Raw genomic sequence first — 22,469 nt, 5'->3', positions numbered from 1 at the left:
GTGGTGAGGTGCTGGAACAGGCTGCCCAGAGAGGTTGTGGATGCCCCGACCCTGGAGGTGTTCAAGGCCAGATTGGATGGGGCCCTGGGCAGCCTGGTCTAGTATTAAGTGGGGAGGTTGGTGGCCCTGATGTGGCAGGGAGTTGGAGATTCATGATCCTTGAGGTCCCTTTCTACCCTGGTCATTCTGTGATTCTATGATAGAATTAAAAAGTATGCATCAGAATTAAGTTAACTCTTGTAATAATAAGTAAAAGAAATGTAAAAGAAGCCTGGCCTTAACTCACTCCACAAAATACAATTCTTCCCTGTATTAATCCATCAATGCAAAGTTTCTCAAAAGAACTGTGTTCCATCTTGGAAAGGAAGGAGGAGAAACTGAAAAATAACTTGCTGAAAAAATGCTAATTTTGTTCAGTAATTATAAAGTAAATCTAGAAAAATTCCAAGAGAAAGAAACATTTGCATTTTAATAGCAATGCTTTATACCCCGGGGGAAAAAAAAAAAAAAAAAAAAAAAGTTAGATTCATGCCAACTTTTATTGGTTGAATTATTTCAGTCAAGACTGAATAGCTTCTTGAAATGTCCAGAATCCGGCAACATGATGCTAGGAGTAGTGAGGATGCTTCTATGTTTTACTGCAAGCAAGACTATGTATTTGCTTTAGCTTCATACAAATCTATGGCAATATGCTGCCAAAACCAGGAATCTAGAATTGAACTGTGGATGGTTAATGTTCTTTTATCCTTAGGAAAACTATTCTCTCGAGTACTAACAAGCTGTGGACATTCCTTTTCTCTGAGACCCTAGACAAACATCTGACTAATCTACAGACATCTTATCCTGGCTGATCTCAAACCGCTTGCAGTGATATCCAGGTTAACCTTTAAAATCGAGTGACTTCTTTCCCTTTGCACATCCACAGCAAATAAGTAATTTTATTTTTCATTTGTTTCAAAAATCTGGATTAAATAAAGAGTTGTGTGCTAAATTCTTAAACCCAGCGATGTCTATATGGTCACTCTTAGGCAGCCAGTAAGACAAAATTGTTCTTTCAGAGAAAACACAGGCTGTGTGTGATTTGTCATGCTTCAGGATGCTGAAATGTACAGGGCCTAAGGTCACCCAGTTAATACTTGAGGAAGGGCTTGGTTTTCACTCTTTTCCTTTCCTTTCTTATTCCACCTTTCTACTTTTCCCTCTTGTTTGTCTTCCTGCATTCCTCCCTCCTTTCCCTTTGAAAGCCTTTTTGGACCTTTTTTTCAAAGGCTCTCACTGGCCAAACACACATACTGACCTCTTCTTTGCCTTATTTCCTGTTTTAATTGAGTGTTGAAGGTTACATATTGCTATTGGAGCAGGACATGAGTGGCAGCAGGGGTCATGGACTCTGTGGTTTTCTATTAGAGCAATAAAAACAAAATGGAATGATAATTTCACCTTCTCTAACCCCAATTTTTCCAAGATGTGATAGACATTGACCTTAGTGTTTGACTGCTATTGACTATGTAAACTGCGGCAGCCCTAATTCTGCTTACTAAACAATAAATGTGCCCTTTTTGACCAGGAAGGGAAATGAAACAATAAAACATACATATAAAACATCCAAACAAATAGACTAATCCGGTTGACATAAAATGATAAAATAATACCTGACTGGGGAGGTCACACCCTTTCTTTGACAGTTGTGCCCCTGCAATTTTTTCTTCTATCAATTTTCAATTTCTTTGTTTTTGGTAGAACATCGTATGTCTTTCTCAGTGTGCTGGCAATAAATCTTAATTGCTAGGGAAGCCCCATCCATGTCACCTGAATGTTTATGGATCTTAAAGAGAGTGGGTTGTTTAGTTCTGTGTGAGTGTATTTTGGAGAAAATGGGGAAAATGTTTCATTTATTTTAAGGAAATTTTAGTTGAAATGCAGGAATATTTCTAAAAAGATTCCTGGTTGAAGAATAAAATCAATAGAATGAAGTCTATAAATTAAGGACGTTAAAAAGCTAGTATCCTTCATAAGTGTCTAACATGGAGTTTTCATTCTGGTTCCTGTCCCTGCCAGGTCAGCTGAGATACTTTCTTTTACATCAGAGGTCTCTGATCCACGTCCACAGTGAGGAAACCTCCAAAATGCAGCTCTTTGCTGGTTCATAATCTGAGATCTAGTGTTGAATGACAGAGTTTAATTTCAAATTCATTAATAATTAATATGAGAGAACTTCAAAAATGCTGAGATTCATTATGTTTTGAACTTTTCCTTCTGGGTCTGATAGAGACCTATGAGAAGGATATTTAGTTAAATAATCTACTTGCTTCACAAATCATGCTAAAGTTTAAGAAACTCCCTAAGCCTGTGATCAGTTACAAATTGTTACTTGTTCTACTCATCCCTACAGAACATTAGTTTTTAAATCAGATATGCAAAACAATAGAAGTGACAGCTTTGCCATAGCAACAGTGAGGGACTCCAGTGGGTCAGAAAGGAGGATAACCGTCTTTCATTTCCTATTGATGTTGGTATCCATGGAAACCCCTTTTAACAGCATCTGCATCAGACTGAGAAAAGAGGTAAGCTGTCTTCGAAAAGGGAGGGCATTAAAAGAACACAGTCCTTTGCAAAGTCAGCTCTTGAAAGCCTCGAAGAGCCCCTTAGCTGAGAAAGCTAGAGGACTGTAAATCCTCACTTCCCTTGTTAAGAGGCTCAGCTGTGGAGAATCACATTAGCACTCTCTAACATGTACAGAGGAAAAGTAAACCCTTTGTTCCTAAGATACTGCACCCCTGAGAACTCATCTCCTTCACTAGGAGAATATAGTGCAGAGATGATTGTGTGAACTGGCAGATTAATTATGAACAGAATCTGATGGGGAGAGACTGGTGGAAGTACACATACTGTCTACTTAAAAGCAGAAAAAAGACTGAAGTACAGGTGTACCAGTGCTTGTAAACTAAGAATATGTGTACAGACATATTATTTACATGGTAACATTTTAAAATATTTGTAAACTCAGCATTTTATGGATGGTTGATTTGGAGGAAATGGTGCTAACTCCCTCCCACATCTGGTTCATTTGAGTAAGAATCATAGAATGATTTGGGTTGGAAGGGACCTTTAAGATCATCTAGTTCCAGCCACCATGCGACAGGCAGGAAACAAAGGTTAGCATATTTTTAAATCATCACAAGCCATTTCTGTCTCCACCTTTCCATTTCTGCGACTGAATTATCATGGACAAAATTTTGAGTAGCAAATGGTTGCCTATTCATTTCCAAATAAAAATTATCACACCCTTCATTTCAGGTATGACTTTTAAGCCCAAAATATTATCTAAAGTTTGAAAAACAGCAAACACACACACAACAAACAAAGATAACCAGTAAAAATTATGACTGTTAAAGTTGAACACAGCTCATCTATTAAATTCATTGCGTTTGGGACTGTGTTCCATTAGGTGAATTTTTATCCTGTAACAGTGAGAAAAGTAATCTTTTAAACCAAATTATTTTAATTTTAATTAATTATGCAATGTCATTATGAATGCAACATTGTGGCAACTTTCTTCCTTTCCTTCCAGGCACTCCTGTAAGCCATTAATTGATCTGCTAACCTATTTCCTCAATGAGAGTTAAAAATCTCATACCAATAACATGTAGCAAGGTGCAGGATTTTTAAAATCACTTATTTATTTATTTAAGGTTACAAACAGTTCTATATGTTTTGTCACCAAGCAGTCTTGAGATGCCGTAAGTACATACAAGTTACAGATCTGATCTGCCTTATAAAATCACAAAGAGCATGAGCAGCAATACAACTTAAGAAGAAAGTAAGAACAGTGGAACATTTAAATACACTTTCTGTCTGAATGTGTGCAACAGAAATGTTTACAATTGCAGACTCACCTATAACAATTTAGGATGGAAGTGGTGTAGTTCACTGTCCTGCTCAAAATAGGATTGTTTACATCAGTGGTAGCTGGCTGAGCTCAGCACTCCAGACTCTTTTCCACACACTTTACTATCTGCCTGTTCATCCTCATGTCTTAGCAGTTTGGTGGGCAAAAATACTATGGGAGGCTACGTTAAAGTGTTTGCTGAAATCAAGTTACATGGTACGCACTGCTTTCTCCTTGTCTTAGGAGCTGGCTACCTCACTACAGAAAGAAATCAGATAGGATGGGAAGGATTTGGCCTTGATGAACCGATGGTGGCTCCTTCCAATTGCCTCCTTGTCTTTTGTGTTTAGAAATGGCTTTTAAGAGCATTTGTTCCACTCCCTTCCAGGGGCTACGGTGATGCCAAATTGCCTGCAAGATCCAGTTGCTTGTCCTTGAAGATGAGTGCAATGTTTGCCCTTTTATTCTCTGGTTTTACAGATTTCTTTACATCTGACTGGCTTAACTGGTCCGTAACTTGATCTACTCTCCTCTGGTACTGCCTTAATCCTACAAGCTACTAGTAACAGTAGTAGTATTTTTTGGGAGGCCCTGAAAAGGACAAAATCAGCACTTCTGAATTTCATGGTGGTAGTACTGTTTTGATCACTTCTCTCAGAATTTTAAACTTCACCGTGTCATAGTTGCTACAGTTAGAGTTGCCTCTGATCTTTGTATCTTCCACCATTTATTCCTTTCTTGTTTTTTTTTGAGTACCAGGTCCAACAAAATAGCATCTCTACTGGCTTTGAGAAATAATCTAGACTTTTAGAATGAAGCACCAGCTTCCTTTCTGGCTTTTAAAGACCAAAATAGAAGTTTTACATTCATATTTCATACTCACTCGTATTGTACGTGAGTGAAACCTTCTTTTCCCTTATGAGTAAATCAACAAGATCTTGAGGTGCAACATAGCCCATTTCTCTTCATGAAACTGGGAATCAGTCAAACTGGAAAGTATGAAGCAAATGTCAAGCATACATATATCATAGAGACATGTTCTGGAAAGTTTTTTGGGAAATAAACATGTATATCAACAGTAGACTTTTAAATAAGTGAGAAATAATTAACACTGTCCAAATTTTCTGGATAGTGTAGGTGGATATGTGTTGCTTCTTAGTCTATACTGTCGCTAGACAGCGTTTGGAAAATGGCTGGATATGTTGTATTTTAAATTATGTGTGCACATGAATGCATGTACGTGTGCATGTTCCTCTTCTTGTTTGTAGTCAAGGAGAAGACTTGTAGTCAAAATAGAAGACATAAGGTTGCTACTGGCCTTTAAAATTATTTGTCAGAACCTGCCTTTCTGACCAAGTTCAAATAAGAAAAGAGACTTGTCTCTTTAGGCAAGAAAAACTACTTCAGGATGTCAGTTCTACATTATCTCTAATCACTGTGCAAGGTCACTTAAGAATTCTAAAATGAAAGTGCAAGGACAAAATAACAGCATTCACTTAAATATGTCATCCATTATATTCTAATGAAAAACTCCTTTTCACAGTTCTGTGGACAATGCCTTTATTTTTCCTCTTCAAGAGCAGTAGCTTGAGCAGTAAGAAACATACCCTATTGAGAAAAATTCATTGGAAGTAGAGAATGTTTTGCTTTTGTTGTTGTTGCTGTTTATACTATATTCATCTCTAACAAACCACCTGTGGAAAAGGAATTTTTTAAAACATATGTAAATATGCATCTAATTTGTGTGTGGCACAGCACTCCAAAATTTCCTATCCTTGAAAGCATAAGGTATATATATTTTTTATTTTGCTATCTTACATATTTCTTTAATGAAAGTTTGTATTATTGTAGCAAAGTTTGACAAAAACCATCCTGAACATAGTACAAGACATTTCCCTAAAAAGCGTAAGTTTGAAGACAAGGTCCATAGCCACGTTCATAGTTCCTAAGCAAGTGCCATTACTTGGAGAAATGCACAAGAGCAACTGCCATGTGAAATTTTCACCATTAGAAGACCATAATGCTTTATAAGAGGCAATTTTGTTGTAATCACTGTCAAAGCAGAAGATAATCATGAAAATAAATGATTGGATCAGTGTTCAAATGGCAGAGTTCTAACCTTAGCTCTGTGCCTTTTGAAGATGACTGTCCTGTCAGACAGTGGGCAGCGCTCAAGTACAAGTGCAGCTCATCAATATGCAACATTGAGAGCAGGTACGGCACTGTATCATAGCATACACAACAGCAGCTAATTTCAAAGGAGACAGCATATGGAAGTGCCTGGTACTGACTGATCAGCATCACCAGCTGACATGAGAGACATCTCATCCTTTAAATGAAGTCTGTCACATCTTTGGTTATTATTATTATTTGATTAATCAGGTTTGCAGAGAGATCTGGAAAGCAAATTACATCTATACTGTTTTAGTTCCAATTAATCCTCTACTTCTTGTGCTTCAGACAAAATTCAATATTTATAGTGTATCTGCTGGTTTCTGGAGATCCATCTGTTCCTTACAACATTAGGTATTGTATAGAAAATAACATTCTTGCTACACAGATATTCTTGAAAAATAGAAAAATAAGAAAAAGAGAAATTTGAAGGAAACAAAAAATTAAGAAAAGCAGAATTTGTTTAAATGCTTTCTAAAAGCATTCTTTCTTTTTTGTCACTGTTTCCAGGCCTTCCATGGGAAAATTTGTAGGGGAGGGAAAACACAGTTTACAAAAATAATGTGATAGCAAAGAAACAGAGATAGGGAGTGTCTCCTATAAAGCTGTTGTCAGCAGCAGTAGAAAGACTGTTAACTTGTCAGAAAATCATGGACCTAGTGAGAACTCAAGGTCACAAGTTACTTTCTCAGAATTTTTCTAAATGTCTGAATGCTTCTTTGTTGCACAAGAGTGGAAATGGCTGCAAAATAAAGGTAATTCTGTGAAGAACTTTGTCCAATAATAGATTTTGCTAGAGAACATCTGACACATAAATGGAAAAAAGTTCAAGCCAAAAAAAGAAGGCATGCAGTGTGTGCAAAGTCTTGTAGTTATAGTGGTACTGAATTATCTTAACTACTCTGCTTCTGAGAAACAGAGACAAACCAAGTGCCTACAGGGAACATAACGAGTTTACTTCTGGCTTTTCCACCAGCTTGAAATGCACTATTAGTAAGACACTGGAAAACTTTTCTCTAGCTGAATACCCTCCCCAAAAAATTGCTCTTATGCTTACCAGCTGAAATACAGATAAGGGCCTGTGCAGCTTACATTTGTCATGGTAATGGCTGGACTTGAAGAGATTAAAGGTCTTTTCCACTGTAGTGATTTTATGATTCAATGATCATGACATGCTGAGTCTGCTGGCAGAGCAGCCAGCAGCAATTTAAGTTGATGTCTATACATATACCTGGAATTGCCAAGACCCAAAATGTAGCATCTTGCATTTGGCCACGTTCATGTCAGCCCACTTCTCTATCGTTCTAGGTCCCTCTGGATGGCAACCCTTCCTTCTCTTATACCAACCATACCACTCAGTGTGAGAACCCTTCTTTGTTTTCTGGCTCAAAGCTTGCTTCCTGACGTATTTCTTGTGCTAATACTCTAATTTATTGAGGAGGCAAGTGATGGGTGCTACCGTGTGACAATCGACATCACTTTGTGGACATGTGAAGGCACCTTCCTCCAGAGCTGCTTGCCTCTGGAAGAGAGTGCTCAGGAGTGTTTACTGGCAGAAGATCTGGCCTGTGACTAAATAGCTCCAGCTTAGTATGGGAAAACTGGGGAATGATACCATCGTGTCCTGTGAAAAACAGGATGCAGGTGGGCATCCCTGCTCCCTCTTATCTGCTGGCAAGGCCCGGAAGATGGGAACAAAGAAGTTTCTGCTGAGATCCCAGAGCCAGGAGCTGTCACTCCAAGGAGAGCTGACTCCAGCACTCTGGACTTATAAATAAGTTGGTACTACCAAAGTTGTTGTTGCCAGCGGAACAACACTGCCCAACGACCCACCAGTACTGAAGATCAAGGACTGAACTACGAACTATGCTGGATCCATGGTGGTGACTATCTCCCTCTTACTTCCTAGAAAGACTCCTATCTATCACCTTTCTTACCTTCCCCATCACCTTAATTCGTAATAGTGTCTGTCCTCCCCTTCCCCATCTCCCTGATAAAGATTTGTAATAAACTTGTCAGACCAACATTTGAACCGTTGTTTCTTAATCTCACGCAAGGTATACAGCTATCAAAGAACCTCCTCTCCCTCTGATAAAATGGAGCGAGACACTCAGTTTGGTGCCTTCAGAAAACGTGCTGAGGGTGCACTCAGTCCTATCATCTATGTCACTGATAAAGATGTTAAAGAATACGGGTCCAGATGGACCCCTGCAGGACACCACTCATCACTGGCCTCCACCTAGACATAGAGCCATTGACAGCAACCCTCTGGCTGCAAGAATCCAATCAATTTCTTATCCACCAAAAATTCCCTTCTTCAGATCCCTTTCTCTCCAATTTAGAAACAAGGATGTGGTGTAGGATCATGTCAAAGACCTTGCACAGGTCCAAGTACGTGACATCAGTTTCCCTCCCTTTGTCCACTGATGCTGTCATTGCAACATAGAAGGCCACCAGATTGTTCAGGCATTATCTGCCCCTGTTGAATTTGCCTTCAAAATTGTTTATGTATTAATAATTTTTTGACATTTTTAAGTTACATTCAGTATCTCCTTTTATACTGTCTAACATTAAAAATACTGTTAAAATTAAATGAGCAGTGTTTTATCAGTTCTCTTCAAACCACAGATGTTAGATTTGATTTTATTTCTTACACTGAGATTGAAATTCTATTTTAATATGCAGAACTACAGTCTGGGGAGCCATAAAATGCAGAGTGTTTTCATTAGATGATGGCTCTACACCTCTAGTTAACAGGAAAGCTGATTCATCAAACAGTAGTGATCAAGATGCTGGAGCCTAAAAGGGAAATGGACCACAAAGAGGAAAAAAAGATAAATCTGTGTCACAATATGTAATTGAAACTTAAAATTAGAGATTTTAAACTCTATAATTCTACCAAGAAAAAAGCAATCTTCAAAATACAGACTTTTGTTACAGACTGAGACAATCAAAAGGTTGAAGCATGCATTATTCTTCCACCTACAGACTATTATGGAGTTTAAGAGTTGATTTCTAAATGGCGATACAGACTGCTCTTTTTCTTGGTGCCTGCTTAATTTAGGGGCTAGGTTTGTTTGAATAGTATGTTGCTGCTAAAAATGTATTACGTAGATGAAAAAAAAAGTCCTGAAGAAAAATGGAAGTACTAAATTATTCCTGCATATCATGGGTTGTATTTTAAGCAATATTCTGAGTAAGAATTTGATCGTTGTATTATCTTGATTTCACAGTTTAAATGAGATATCCAAGTTAACCGACATGGTTAAATGTTGCATTCCTTCAACAGGCATTCCTCTATCCAAAATTTTCAGTGGTAGTTGTGGTCTGACTGACATTTTGTAGACTGTACTTACGCAAGGTAATCAACTGCAAACCTCTGCTTCAGGGTGTGAGTTACCACCTACGTCATGCCTGAGTACTGTACTCTTGTGTTTTGAAACGGGGATCACGTTTCTGCTTTCTGTTGATATTAGTCTGGCTATTAAAAAGAGATCAAAAAGCATACATGAGAGAGCATATCTCACTTCCTGAATAATAAGCAATTACAAAAGAAACAAGAAATCCAGGAGGAGAAAAAATCTTCCATGTTCACTGACACTTCTGTGTTGTTTCTTTTTAGATTTAATCAGGTTTATTCCAAATTTTGCTTGCTTTGTTCATCCAAGTGGGATTTGCAGAGCTCTGTTTTCCAAATGTATTTCTACAAACTGCTTGTGCTGCTGTGAAGTGGTATAAAGGAGCTTCAGGACAGAGCTGGTCCTTACTTGTCTTTAGTTTTAGCCAGAAAGATCTCACAGCTTTCTTAAGCAGCTGGTGCTCCTGGTCACAGTATTCAGAGTGGAGTGTACAGGTAAACACAGAAGCATTATGTGTTGTAAAATTATGTCTTTCAGTGAAGAGACTCTGAGATCAATGTGTAAAGATAGCACAGAAAACACATCCTTGTAATGTCCTGTTAAAATAAATAAATAAATAAATAAATTTTCACTGTAATCCTTTCACCCAGTAGGTCTTATGAGTGCATACTGCATCGGGAACCAAGGCTATGTATGTCAGATTCTCTGCAGGAATTTATCAGCAATGATATTTTAATTGATCCCTACAGGATAAGCCAATTTACAAAAATGTCAGCTAGGCAAGAGCATACAGAAATCCTTTGAAGTAAAGAAAGCTGAATTTGTATTCTCCCCTTCTGCATAAATTTGTTTATTAATGATAAGAGAGAATCTCTCTCTCACTCCCTTCTCACACGGCAATGCATTCCCTTGATTTTTCCACTGTTTCAAAGTTGTAAGATAAATGATAATTCCAACCAATTATAGTTCTTTTTTTAAAAAAGGAAGACAACCAAATCCATCTCTGGGGCCTTGAGACTTTCAGAAAAAAAATTACATAGCATTTGGCTGAGAAGAGCTTCATGCTGTTGAATCAAAAGAAAAATGAAGAAAAAATCAAGATATTAAAAAATTCATTATTTTCTGAACTTTCTATAGTGGTTCTCCTTTGATTTCCATGTTGTTGGGTAAAATTCTGTGGACATACTTTAAAATCATTATTTTTATTTTCATTATATGAATAACTAAAAAAAAAATTAAAAAAAAAAAAGACAAGGAAGAAAAACAGCCCAATGTGTAATTGTTTCCTTGATGCCATTCTGTTTTATATACAATATTCCCATTAAAATCATTAAGAGCAGTCCACTTGTAAAGAAGTTCAGCCTTCTCTGCTACAAGGATATTTCCTCAAACCTGTCATTGTGAATAATTCATTCTGTAACCATCCACCTCCTACTTGTTGTTTTCAGCAAATTCCTGTTCCATCTTACTTGTTCATGGGACTGATCCACATGTTCAACAGTTGATAACACATTTAATCTTTGAGTAAGTACCTCTGTTACAGTTCTTCATTAAAAATGAGAGACAAATTAGATCCCCACAAGTTTGGTGATGAGTTTTTTTCTGTTTTGGACTTCTGTTTCTAAAGATGCACTTATACAGGAGAGAATAATAAGAACTATGTCCAGATAAGAGCAGTCACAATGATTAATTTTATATTATAGTTATTATAGTGTATTATAGTGTCTCATAGAATCATAGAATGACTTGGATAGGAAGGAATCTTAAACACTATGTAGTTTCAGCCCTCCTTGCTGTGGGCAAGTATTGCCTGCCACCAGCTCAGGCTGCCCAGGGCCCATCCAACCTTGAGCACCTCCAGGGGTGGGCACCCACAGCTTCTCTGGGCAGCTGTGCCTGGGCCTCATCACCCTCGTAATAAAGAATTTCTTTCTCATATCTAATCTAAATCTTTTAGTTAAAGTTGTAATCACTTATTCTACCACCACACTCTTCCTACTAACATTCTTTGTTTTGAGTGCATTTTGAAATCTAAAAGTCACAGAATCACTGGTCTGAAAGGGACCTCTACAGATCATCTAGTCCAACCCTTCTGCTAAGACATGTTCCCTAGAGGAGATTTCATGGAAAAGTGACTAAAGAGTATCTGCAGGGAAGGAGATTTCACAGCCTCTCTGGGGAGCTTGCTCCAGTGCTCAAAATAAAATTTATGAATATAAAATACAGAATAGCTGAAACTTTTGGTTTCTTAAAGCGTTTCTTTTGCTTAGCACTGACCTTCAAGTGTTTCTCTTAGTATAACTGAAGATTTCAGTCATATGAATAATGAAAACATTTAGCCAATGAGTGTTTACCTCTGCAGCTCAGTCAGGTCTTGGCTGGTCATATTTATTTTCAACATATGAATACTAAGTCTTGGGTTATTGCTGGAAGATGCTTCATCTTTTAGTAGTAACCAACAGAACATATGGAGTTATGGATTACCGAGTACACATTTTCAAAGGAAATTTCCTTCACTAAGCAAATGTTGTTTTGGCAGTTTCAGTATCAAAGCTCTGGTGAGCAAACGGCATTGCTGTGAGAATCCTCCTTTGTTTTGTTTTGTTTTTTTTTGTCTCAAAGCTTGCTTTCTGAGGTATTTCTTGTACTAAGACTCTAACTGATTTATTGAGGAGGCAAGTGATGGGTGCTACCGTGTGACAATCAACATCACTTTGTGGACATTTGAAAGCACCTTCCTCCAGAGCTGCTTGCCTCTAGAAGAGAGTGCTCAGGAATGTTTACTGGCAGAAGATCTGGCCTGTGACTAAGTAGCTCCAGCTTAGTATGGGAAAACTGAGGAAAGATACCATCGTGTCCTGTGAAAAACAGGATGCAGGTGGGCATCCCTGCTCCCTCTTATCTGCTGGCAAGGCCCAGAAGATGGGAACAGAGGAGTTTTCTGCTGAGATCCCAAAGCCAGAAGCTGCCACTCCAAGGAGAACTGACTCAACCATTTTGGACTTGAGCTGTCACACCAAAGAGAGCTGACTCGACCACTTTGGACTTATTTATATAAGTTCACTACCATTGAAAAGTTGTCATCATTGCCGTGGTCACTGTTGTCGTCAACAGAACAACACTGCCCAACGACCCACCAGTACTGAAGATCAAGGACTGAACTACGAACCTTGGTGGTGACTATCTCTTCCTTGCCTCCTATGAAGACTCCTTACTTCTTCCTTCCTATCTTTTCTATCGCCCTCCTTCCCTTCCCCATTACCCTAATTCATAATAGCGTCCGTCCTCCCCTTCCCCATCTCCCTGATAAAAATTTGTAATAAATTGGTCAGACTAACATTTGAACCCTGATTTCTTAATCTCACGCCGGGTATACAGATGTTAGAAGAACTTCTTCTCCCTCCAATAAATTGGAGCAAGACAATTGCCCAGGAAACAGTGAAAGTCCTGTAAACATGAAAAAATCTGATGTTGTCTTTCAGGAAGTCTTGTGCAGGGAAATGAGAGAGTAATTAAGGAGTCACTGAGGATGTTTAAGCAGAATTCAGAAAAGCCTGGTGGCTGCATCTGACAGGTTACAAGAATGCATGGCACTACAGTTGAGGTCTTCCAAGATTCTGACATCACTGGAGAAGAAAGCAAAGGAGTAGCTAGGTGAAGTGTGACTTCTTCCTATTCATATTATTTGAAAGTTGTCAAAGTTACATGACGTCTATGTACATCAAAACAGGAACAAGAGCAATGGAGAAGCTGTAACTCCTGAGCTGTGCATAGATCTCAAGTGCATCCAGTTGATAGGCTGTAGAAGATTCACACTGACATTAAGGTTTGCTCAGGCCAAACTGACATTAAGGTTTGCTCAGGGTGAGTAGGAGAGCTGACATGACCAAACAACAGCTGAGTCCAACCTTGACATGTATATAAAACCTTGGATTCACCTCTAGATTTGGCAATTCCCTGGTTCCCCTAAATGGTGAAATGTGTAACCCGAGGCTGGTAGAATGTGTGTAGATGCTGGTGGTCAGTATGCACTGTCTGTGTTGGTCATGATGTGCAGTGACACTAGATCATAGGCAAAGGAGTCTCTATCTTGCAATCTGATGTAACTGGAAAAAATTTCATAAATCTCATCCCCTGGACAGTGGTCCGTAGCTTGTGTTCACTACATTTTTAAATTTTCGATATGCTTCTTTAGGCTTGATTTTTTTCTTCCCTTGATAACTTCTATTTGGGTTAAAGCACTTGTTTACACTCTATTGTCTGTCTGCATCTTTATGCCAGATGAAATGGAAATGAAAAAAATCTTTGCCTTCCAGTAGAAACCTACTAGAGCATTATTAATTCATTATAATGACTGGGAGATCAATTACAAAATGCTGATTTTTAGCAAAGGGACAAAGACAATTAAAAAAATCAAGGGTAATGTACTACTAAAGGTACACTGCTGGTTTAGCTGACAAATGTGATTTGATTTAAATTATTTATGGAAGTATTGCATTTTCTGGTAGACTAATAAATATTATGTAGTACCATTTGTAAAAATAAAGAATCTGATAAAACAATATATTACATTTAAAAGCAATTGCATTAAATGCAGTACTTCATGTATATGCAGTGACCCATGTGTACACCAACACATATAACATTGTCTGTACAGTAGTAAGGTATGCTGTGCAAAGTTCACTTTTCTGGTTGTTTTTTTGTTTGTTTGCTTCTTTGTTTCTTTGTTTTGTTCTCAGCAAGTTTTTCTCCTATACTCCACCATTATTTTTGCTTTCCTTTGCTTCACCTACCTTGCAGATTGTTATGAATGAGTAAAACCTTTAGAGAGCTCTCTGTGGGTGGGCTTAAATCCCTTTGGAGTGGATTTTCATCTACTTTGGTTTTCCTAAGTCACTGAAGAGCCTTCAGTGTCTCCCCTTTCTTCCATCAGGTGTAAAGGCAATAACAACAAATAAATCTGAATTTAAAATTCTGTCAAGCACAACGAGTAATATAAACAACTACATGCACAAAAGTACTAATTTTGGACAAATACCAGCTACTTGAACCAGGACATGGCAGGGATTTGGGGAAAAAGTGTTTTAGATATATGTAGCTTATTAAGTCCTTGAAAAAGATTCCAGTGCCCAGCGCTAGGACAGTGCTAACAGACTGGGGAGGTATCTTTATTTTAGACACTATATTTTTTATGGAAGTTAATACTCATTAGAGCACCATTACATGACATGAAAACTTCATTCTTCTTAATTTTTTTTTTTTAATTAATCCTCTTGTTCCACTTGACCTGGACCATAGCTGCTCTCGTTTCCTGGGTATTATTTGAGGAATTCTACACTTCGTTCAGAGTGTAAGTTTTTAATACATAGCAAACATTAATAATAGTGTTCCCCTTCTTTTCTTATGTTGGAAACCAAAGCCCTATCACATTGTTTGAACGTGAGAACCAGAGTTACACAACTGTGATTCTAAAGCTTACTACATTTTGTTATGAAATGAGATTTATGGTCTCAGGCAGCATGGTGTTAAGTGCCCAGCCCTCAAACCTCAGGCGTGAGGCTTCTCACTGATTTACTGTCTGGCATGGGGAGCTCCAAGTTCCTCTTTGCCAGTGGGTAAACACTGACATTGTTACCAAAAGGACTGTGTCTGCAGTTTTCTGCAGACAGACAACTTTTCTAATAAATATATGAGAGAAGTTCTTAGAAATTAATTAAAACCAAATCTCTTATACTAATCTAGATGAAACTGACTAGTCAGCCATTATGTTTTATGTGATTTTTGGTGTAGGTGCTGTTTTTCAATGAGATTTCTTGTTTTATCTAGGAAGATATTTCCATACCTTAGAAGTGTTGCTGATTGTAGGGTAGAACAACTTGGAAATCAATAAGAAAAATAGGTAGTACACTGTTTTGCAAGTATTGACTAAGTAAAAATAATGTGATTTTATTTAGCTACTCTTTAGGCATCTAGAGGAAACAGATATATTTTCAATATCATTAAGGATCAATAGCATAAGTGAGTACCTTTAGCATTTAAAAATCCATATTCTAATGAAAATGTGCTACAGAAAATTCCTTTCTTTTTCCTTTTTTTTTAAATTTCTTCTCCTGAAGGAACAGAAAAGATTGTTTTGATAAAAAGTCCTTATTGTGGAAAAAGAAAGTAATAGAATCCAGGAACTAAAAATACTGTGTGTCATGATGGATTTATTAAAAAAAAAAAAAAAAAAAAGAAATCCAGGCTGATCTAACAGATTGGAACCTTTGGTCTAAATTATCAAAATTTCACAGGCTTGCTTCACACCAGCACTGAAGTATCTCCCAGCTTGCTTTTATAGTTGCCTCAGAGAAGAGGCACATGCATCCTTATTGCTACTCAACACACATAAGGCTTGGAAAGAGTAAAGAAAGCAGCTACATCAGCTAAAGAGAAGGCAAAGTAAGCAAAGGAAAAGAATCCAATTATTTTATCTTTGTATTGCTAAATGGCTCTTCTGTCAAAAAGAGTGAAGAAGAAACCCTTCCTTCCTCCCCTGCCTTTTTAATAGGTTAACTGTTGTTTTCCAGTTATCACCAAAAATTACCAGAGGAGGGAGTTTCTGGTGAAAGTGGTTTACTATACCACCATTAAAGGTAGGCACTAAGCTGCTCCTTCTCTTTAAAAGTGACGGACCATTACTATAAAGCTATCTTTAAAGCCTATCTTCTTTTAATTATCCCTGGGAAAAAATAAAATGCCACGTTGGCTAAATGACCTAAATATGTTCAGAGTGATTCCAGAGGCTGTTCGATATATTTGCATAAGAAATGATATTTTACATACCGCTCTGTTTTTAGATCTGTACCAAAAGCTTACCATTATTTTTCCTGTCTGTTCACAGACTCAGAGGTATGCAGATATTTCTCTAGCGAAACGGTGAGCAATGTTGTTGGTGCAAAGTATCTAAATCTTTCCATAAGCATTTAAAAACATACTCATATAGCTCTTTATGCATATTTTCCAGGAAGTGTTTCTTCCAGGAAACATTCACTACACCAGAATTTCTTGATCCAGTAACTTTGAGGTTAGCGGTAGTCATTATGATGAATGATTAATTTGGGTTACATCTATGTAGGAATTTCCTACATAGGAATCACCAATTTCCCTTAAACATGGCTAAGTTCATCTCACAGGTGGTAGACTAAAGTATTTATTACCAAGATATTTATATATTACCAAAATATTTGTCTGCCTGTTTGTCTACTTGTCTATATATGGATCTATCTATATTCAATGACATTTTTTTTCCTGCACTATTCATGTGTTTCTCAAAAAATCCATAGACTGACAACTGTGCCTCATATGATCTAGGTTACATGACGGTATGGTATGAAGGTTGTGGTTCATCACAAACTTTCACATGAAAGCAGAAAATCATGACTTTAATATGCAGAATCAGGCCTTCTATTATCAGGCCTCCTATTGAGTGCAAGTATTCTCTGCAGAACAGTGACAAACTCAAAGTGCAGACGTGCATACCAGGGCTTGTAAGAGCTTGTTTGAAAAGACATTCCATTGATAAGATTGAAATATATAGCACTGAATATTACGCAACACATCCCATCTCAGAGCTAGATTCAGGCTTTGCCTGAACTCCATCGTAACACTGACATTAGATCTGTTCATTTCAGAGCTATTTGGGTCTCAGCCAGATGTTGGAATCTGTTGCTGATGGCTACCTGAAACTACAGAAGAAAAATTTGTGAACTCTGTAAGTAGTACCATTTAGGTAAAGGGTGATTTTTACAATCAAGACATTTAAACTTACAAAAGGCTAGGCAGAACTTGTCCTAAAAGGTTTGCAGAGCTTTCTTACAGCAAAACACTAGCTATTTCTAACTTCTGTGATGTGACTGAGGGTGTCACCAACACTGGACACATGCCCTGTATTAGATATTTCTTTAAATACTTTGCTGAACCAGGGAGTGAATGCTCCTGAGACATTTTGTAGAGCACCTGAATCCTAGAATAGCCCTAAATAAAGCTCATCTGTTACACAGACTTTTTATTAATACTACACAATATGTAGCATTAGCCTTGATATTTTTATGTGTGCATTACTGCTGAGATACTGTTGCTGTGGGAGATGTAATTTAGAATTTTCCAGACCTTGCACATCTAAAAATCTCAGCCACAGCATTAATCTCATACATTTCTCATCATATTTCCTGATTTTTTTAAATCTGAGTGTTGAGCCATATATATCACTTTTATAGAGATCAATAAAATAAAATCAACTCTACCCATACTATCCAGTTGAGCGTGTGTATGTCAAGGAATGAATTAACTCTTAAGGATCATGTGCCTAATTAAATTGTTTAATTCAAATTTTATTAACGTTACCTGTTCATTCTCTTCTGAACAAGGACAGGGAGCCAAGAATACTTGCTCATAATGTTTCTTTTCAGTAAAATATTAAAGCAGTTAATCTTTTAGCATCATTTTCTGAATGTTTAATCGCATACTTCTGCACATTTATTCTGCATATCAAGATGATGAAGCTGTTCAGATTTTAGGAAAACAAAACTGTCAGCATCCTTCACAGTTTAGAACAACCTTCAGACAAACTGTGTAAATAATTGATGCCATCAAGGCTTATGTCAAGGTACAAGACAAACAGTTAAAGCATACTTGGCTTGAACTAACTCCAAGACAAATTGTATTAAATAAAAATGATTTTTTTCATGTCTGTTGTCAGCTGCGTCGCTCAGTTTCTTATAAGAAAAGTTGAATCAATAGAATCAGGTCATCAAATGGTTGCTAACAACTTAAAACATTTAAACTTTGCTGCAGACAGACCTCTCACAGGCTGCTGCCTGGTCAGAAAAAGAAAATGACCCCAGTTCTGCCATATTCACCTGAGAAAACTGGTAGACCAGCAGAAATGGTGGTGTTGACTGCTAATCATAGCAGCAACAGATCTTCTGCCAGCTGCTTGCATGCTAGCTCTGAGGTCTTGCTGTTCCACCAGCCTGCTGCAGTTGACACCTGCTTTGGCATGTGCCTGGAAGGTATTTGAAGTGTCTGAGTTGTCCTGAGGCTTCATGGTCTGGCCTTGCAAAGAAATCCCTTCAATGGTACTAAGCTGGGAGAAGTGGGTGCAGAAACAAGGATGGAGAAGCTGGCAGAAAGAAGAAATATTTAGACTGAAAACTGTTGAAGAAATTTTCTCTCCACTTCTTTGAGCTGTGGCCTGAAGCAGTGAGATGACCTTTCTCTATTTGCTGTCTCCTCCTATGATTTATTTTGTCCAAAGTGACATGTCTGGGAGAAGGGAAATCCTTGGAATCCTTCTCACCCGTTTTATACCACTCTGTGGTATTTTTATGGTATCTTAGAAAGACTTGTGGGTAATCTAGTCCTAAAAGTGTCTTGCCACCTTGCTGAACTGAACAGGGTAAAGGCTAAGTACATACTCATCTTGATACTGAAACCAAAAGAATCCTATCTTCAGTAAAGCCACAGAATGCTTCTGGCTTTACGATCTTTATGAGAAAGTAAGGGGAAAAGCTTTTGTTAAGAGGAGAAAAAAGTCATGCGTGGGACTGACCACTGAACAGTAGCTCTCTGTTCTTCTCTTGTGTCTCATAGTAGTAAATAGCACTTGTGTTTCATCAAAAAACGTGATCTCCATTTTACAGGTGGAACAACACAAATGCAGAGATGGATCCCAAATCCTCAGTGATGTTCTAGCCATCCAATTCTGTTTGATACCTACTGATCTCTAGCTCTTGACGATGCTCAACATCCGGAGTAAAATTAGCTGATGAAGATCCCCCAGTAAATCAACACCAGAAGCAGATAGCTAGCTAGCTAGATAACTATGGATATATAAACTTTTTCTTTTTCTTAGACATTGCATTCCAGGTGTTTTTCTCCTTTTTTCCTCTGTTCCAAAAATGTACTGAGCAGCAGCAGACCTTGGAATTTGGAGCAAGAAACTGTCACTTTGAGAATAAAGCTGATTGATCAGGAGGAGAGATTCGTATTCCACACAGAATGTTTGATGTGGTGACTTCTGTTTTCCCCATAATGTCTTACATATGACTATCAGAAGCCATTAAAACAAACAAACAAACAAACAAACATATACATAGAAATTCAAGGACATGATAAAAAAAAAAACATTGTCAGTTGTTTGGAACAGCTTATTCTGCAAATGAAGAAAAATCTCTTCCTTGTTATTTCTCTGTCTTGAAAAATTTTAACATTCAAATGTACTATGCTTTAATAATAAAAAAGCCTTATAAGTTTGTTTCAAATTACTGGCAAGACAGGTACATAGCAAATACATTAAAGTAAATATTTACTTACTTCAGTGCAGTTTTGTCATGTGTGAAAACGGATACAATTTTCTTTCAGATAGTCACATACAATCAAAACAACTTGTTAATTATCAAGTTAATTATACTGAAATTATTGGAAAATGATACTTTTACTTATCAAGGAGAAAGTATAAAAATTGCTTGTACTGGTCGAGAAAATTTGGGTAAAGTATATAGTGGACAAGGTTATACTATGCCTAATAAATACCCCAGGGTTCAATGTCTTCTTCTACATAAAATCATATTTGTGACAAATACATTCTATATTAAGTTGATAATACGTGAAAGAGAATTCAGTTTCCATGCATATGTATGTTAATACACTGACTACTGACACGTGATTTTGAAAATAAAGGTATTTTTATGTTAAAAATGTTTTTAAAGTACCAGTAAATGAATTTTATTTCCACGCTTAATGCAGTTGTAGTATCTGCAATTCTAGTTTTACATTCTCACAACAAATCATGTATGTGATTTAAACTGCATATTTACAGCAGAAAGCCAATTAAAAAGTTAGTTTCTTACTTCTCCTTTAAGGTGGCATATGTTTTGCAATGTTTAGCATTGACATGACATTAACATTCAGCGTGTTTTCTACCTAAATCACAGTTAATTTTCAAGGCTTTATCTTTTGTCTTTTTTTTTTTTTTTTTTTTTACAGTGAATTAATATTGTTTCTGTGCATGACCAGAAGGGAAAAAAAGCCCCACAAAACTGCACTTCCAACTGTTTTCTCCACATTCTTGTGCCAGATGCACTGATTCCATTATTTAACTAGAGAACCATCTGACGCTAGCATTTTTTCTTACTACTAAAAGGAACCGTAAGTGTAGTTGGTTATGAATTACCTCTGCACACAAGACTGCACTCATACTGTCATGGAGATAACTAGATCAATTTACGCCTGTGACAGACGGGCAGTAGGCCCCTGCCCTCCCCCCCACCCCACAAAATGGGAAGGAAGAAAGGAAGGGAGGAAGAAAAAACAGCGGCAACAATCTATGGAGGAAAACTTATTTTACTAACTATGATACCGGAATGCAAAGTAACACAATACAATACAATCTAATTGAAATTGAGACTAATAAATCAAATGAGATAGGGGAGAGAGAGTTCCCGAGACCAAGTCAAACCTGAAAAGCTTGGAACGGCCAGGAAAGCACCTCCAGCACCCACTGCCAGGCAGTAAGAGACCGCCCCACCCGGAAGGGCCAGATCCATGACTTCTGTAATGTATAGGGATAGGTGCCTGGAATTGGAGCATTAACACTTTAACTCCCAGTGCACTACGTGATGTTTTGATGTGGAATACTGAAAACCAAAAAAACCCATAAAATCATGACACATACCAAGATGTGTATTTGAATGCAATGAGAGAAAAAGAGGTAGAAAATTTTGAAATGAGGATGTTTTGTCATTCTGCCAAAGAGGAAAATCATGGGGAAAATTGCAGTTGAGTCAAAGTGCGAAGTAGTGAAACCAGCTGACCCGTCAGCACGAAGAGCGCAGCGTCAAGGTACGCTCATATTTGCCACCAGGAGCCAACAAATCCTCCTCTCACCTCAGTAGCTGCTTTCTGTGTGAAAGACGAGGACAGTTTGGGATTGCTGGGCAAATGAAATTCAAAGACTTCATGTGGGGAGGAAATTTTTTAAATTTCATTAATGGATTGCTTGATTCTTATTTGGTAGCTGCCATGATTACAAGGATTCCTTCTCAGCCCCCTGGGCATCTGGATTGCTTTCTGCTACACTCTCCTCTCTTCATCCTCTGGTTGTAAGTACTTCTCCTTACGCTTGAGCAGGAAAGCGAAGACTTGGTCTGTAGAACAGCACGCAAGGCTTTGTGATCCAAGTTTTAATGTGAGTCACCTTGCTGAGGATGGATGGCTTTCAGGGGCAGAAACAAAGGACTGCAAGCTAGTCCAGTGGTGATGTTGATTGCTGCATTTGAATTCTCGGCACCAGAACTGTCCCAGCTGCCAGAGAGTGGACTGCCAGGTGGGCATCATCTTCCAAAGGCTAGAGGGCTAGAGGGTTGTGGCAGAAGGAAACAGAGCCGAGATGGAAGCGACTGATCTGCAGAGACCCGCCAGCATTTCCTCCGGACCATGCCAGCCCCACCCGTTGTTCTTCCCTGTCTGCCATGAAGCTAGTCTTATTTTGCACATGGATGGGGTAGTGGCCTTGAAAGACCTTGAAGAAAAGCCATGGTCCTTAGGAATGATGCTTAAAGATCTGGTATGGCCATCAGTGGAACTGCATGACGTTGCTGACTGTCCAGCTAACCAATGGATCTGTATCTCCATGCAAGGGAATGGCTTTGTAATCCGAGTCTTAATCAGAGTCACATTCACAAGGACAGATTACACAGCAAGGCCAGCAACACAGTGCTGTGAGCCAGCTCCATCGTGGTTCTGCCTGTTCTGCCTGCCGCCTTTGACATCTCTGGATTGTTCCAGTTGCCACAGAACGGACTGCCGGGTGGGCGTCGTCTAGTAAAGGCTGGATGGCTGCAACAGAAGAGAGCAGATATGAAACCCCCCAAGCTGCAGAGAGCTACGAGTGTCCCTCCAGACCATGCCAGCCCCATCCATTGCTTTTCCTGGCCAGAAGGAACACATTAGACTGAGCTGGAAGCCACTACTCAGGAGTGCCTCACCTGCCCCAGGAATGCTTCTCT

At 38.2% G+C, this 22,469-nt stretch overlaps 1 protein-coding gene across 1 annotated transcript in view; it reads right to left on the bottom strand.

Annotated features, from left to right (window-relative positions):
- Window positions 1-814: 814 nt before the first annotated feature.
- LOC104915311 (uncharacterized) overlaps window positions 815-22,469 on the bottom strand; it is a 31,844-nt gene continuing 10,189 nt past the window's right edge. The window contains exon 17 of the mRNA XM_085213358.1: window positions 815-22,299. Within this exon, the coding sequence (XP_085069484.1) occupies window positions 22,124-22,299 (176 nt within the window). The 3' untranslated portion in view covers window positions 815-22,123. The remainder of the gene's footprint in view (window positions 22,300-22,469) is intronic.

This window comes from Meleagris gallopavo, chromosome Z, assembly GCF_905368555.1.
Source record: "Meleagris gallopavo chromosome Z, MGAL_WU_HG_1.1, whole genome shotgun sequence".
In the NCBI taxonomy this organism is placed as follows: domain Eukaryota; kingdom Metazoa; phylum Chordata; class Aves; order Galliformes; family Phasianidae; genus Meleagris; species Meleagris gallopavo.
Note: the sequence above shows the minus strand (reverse complement) of the source record. Positions and strands in the feature narration are given on the sequence as shown.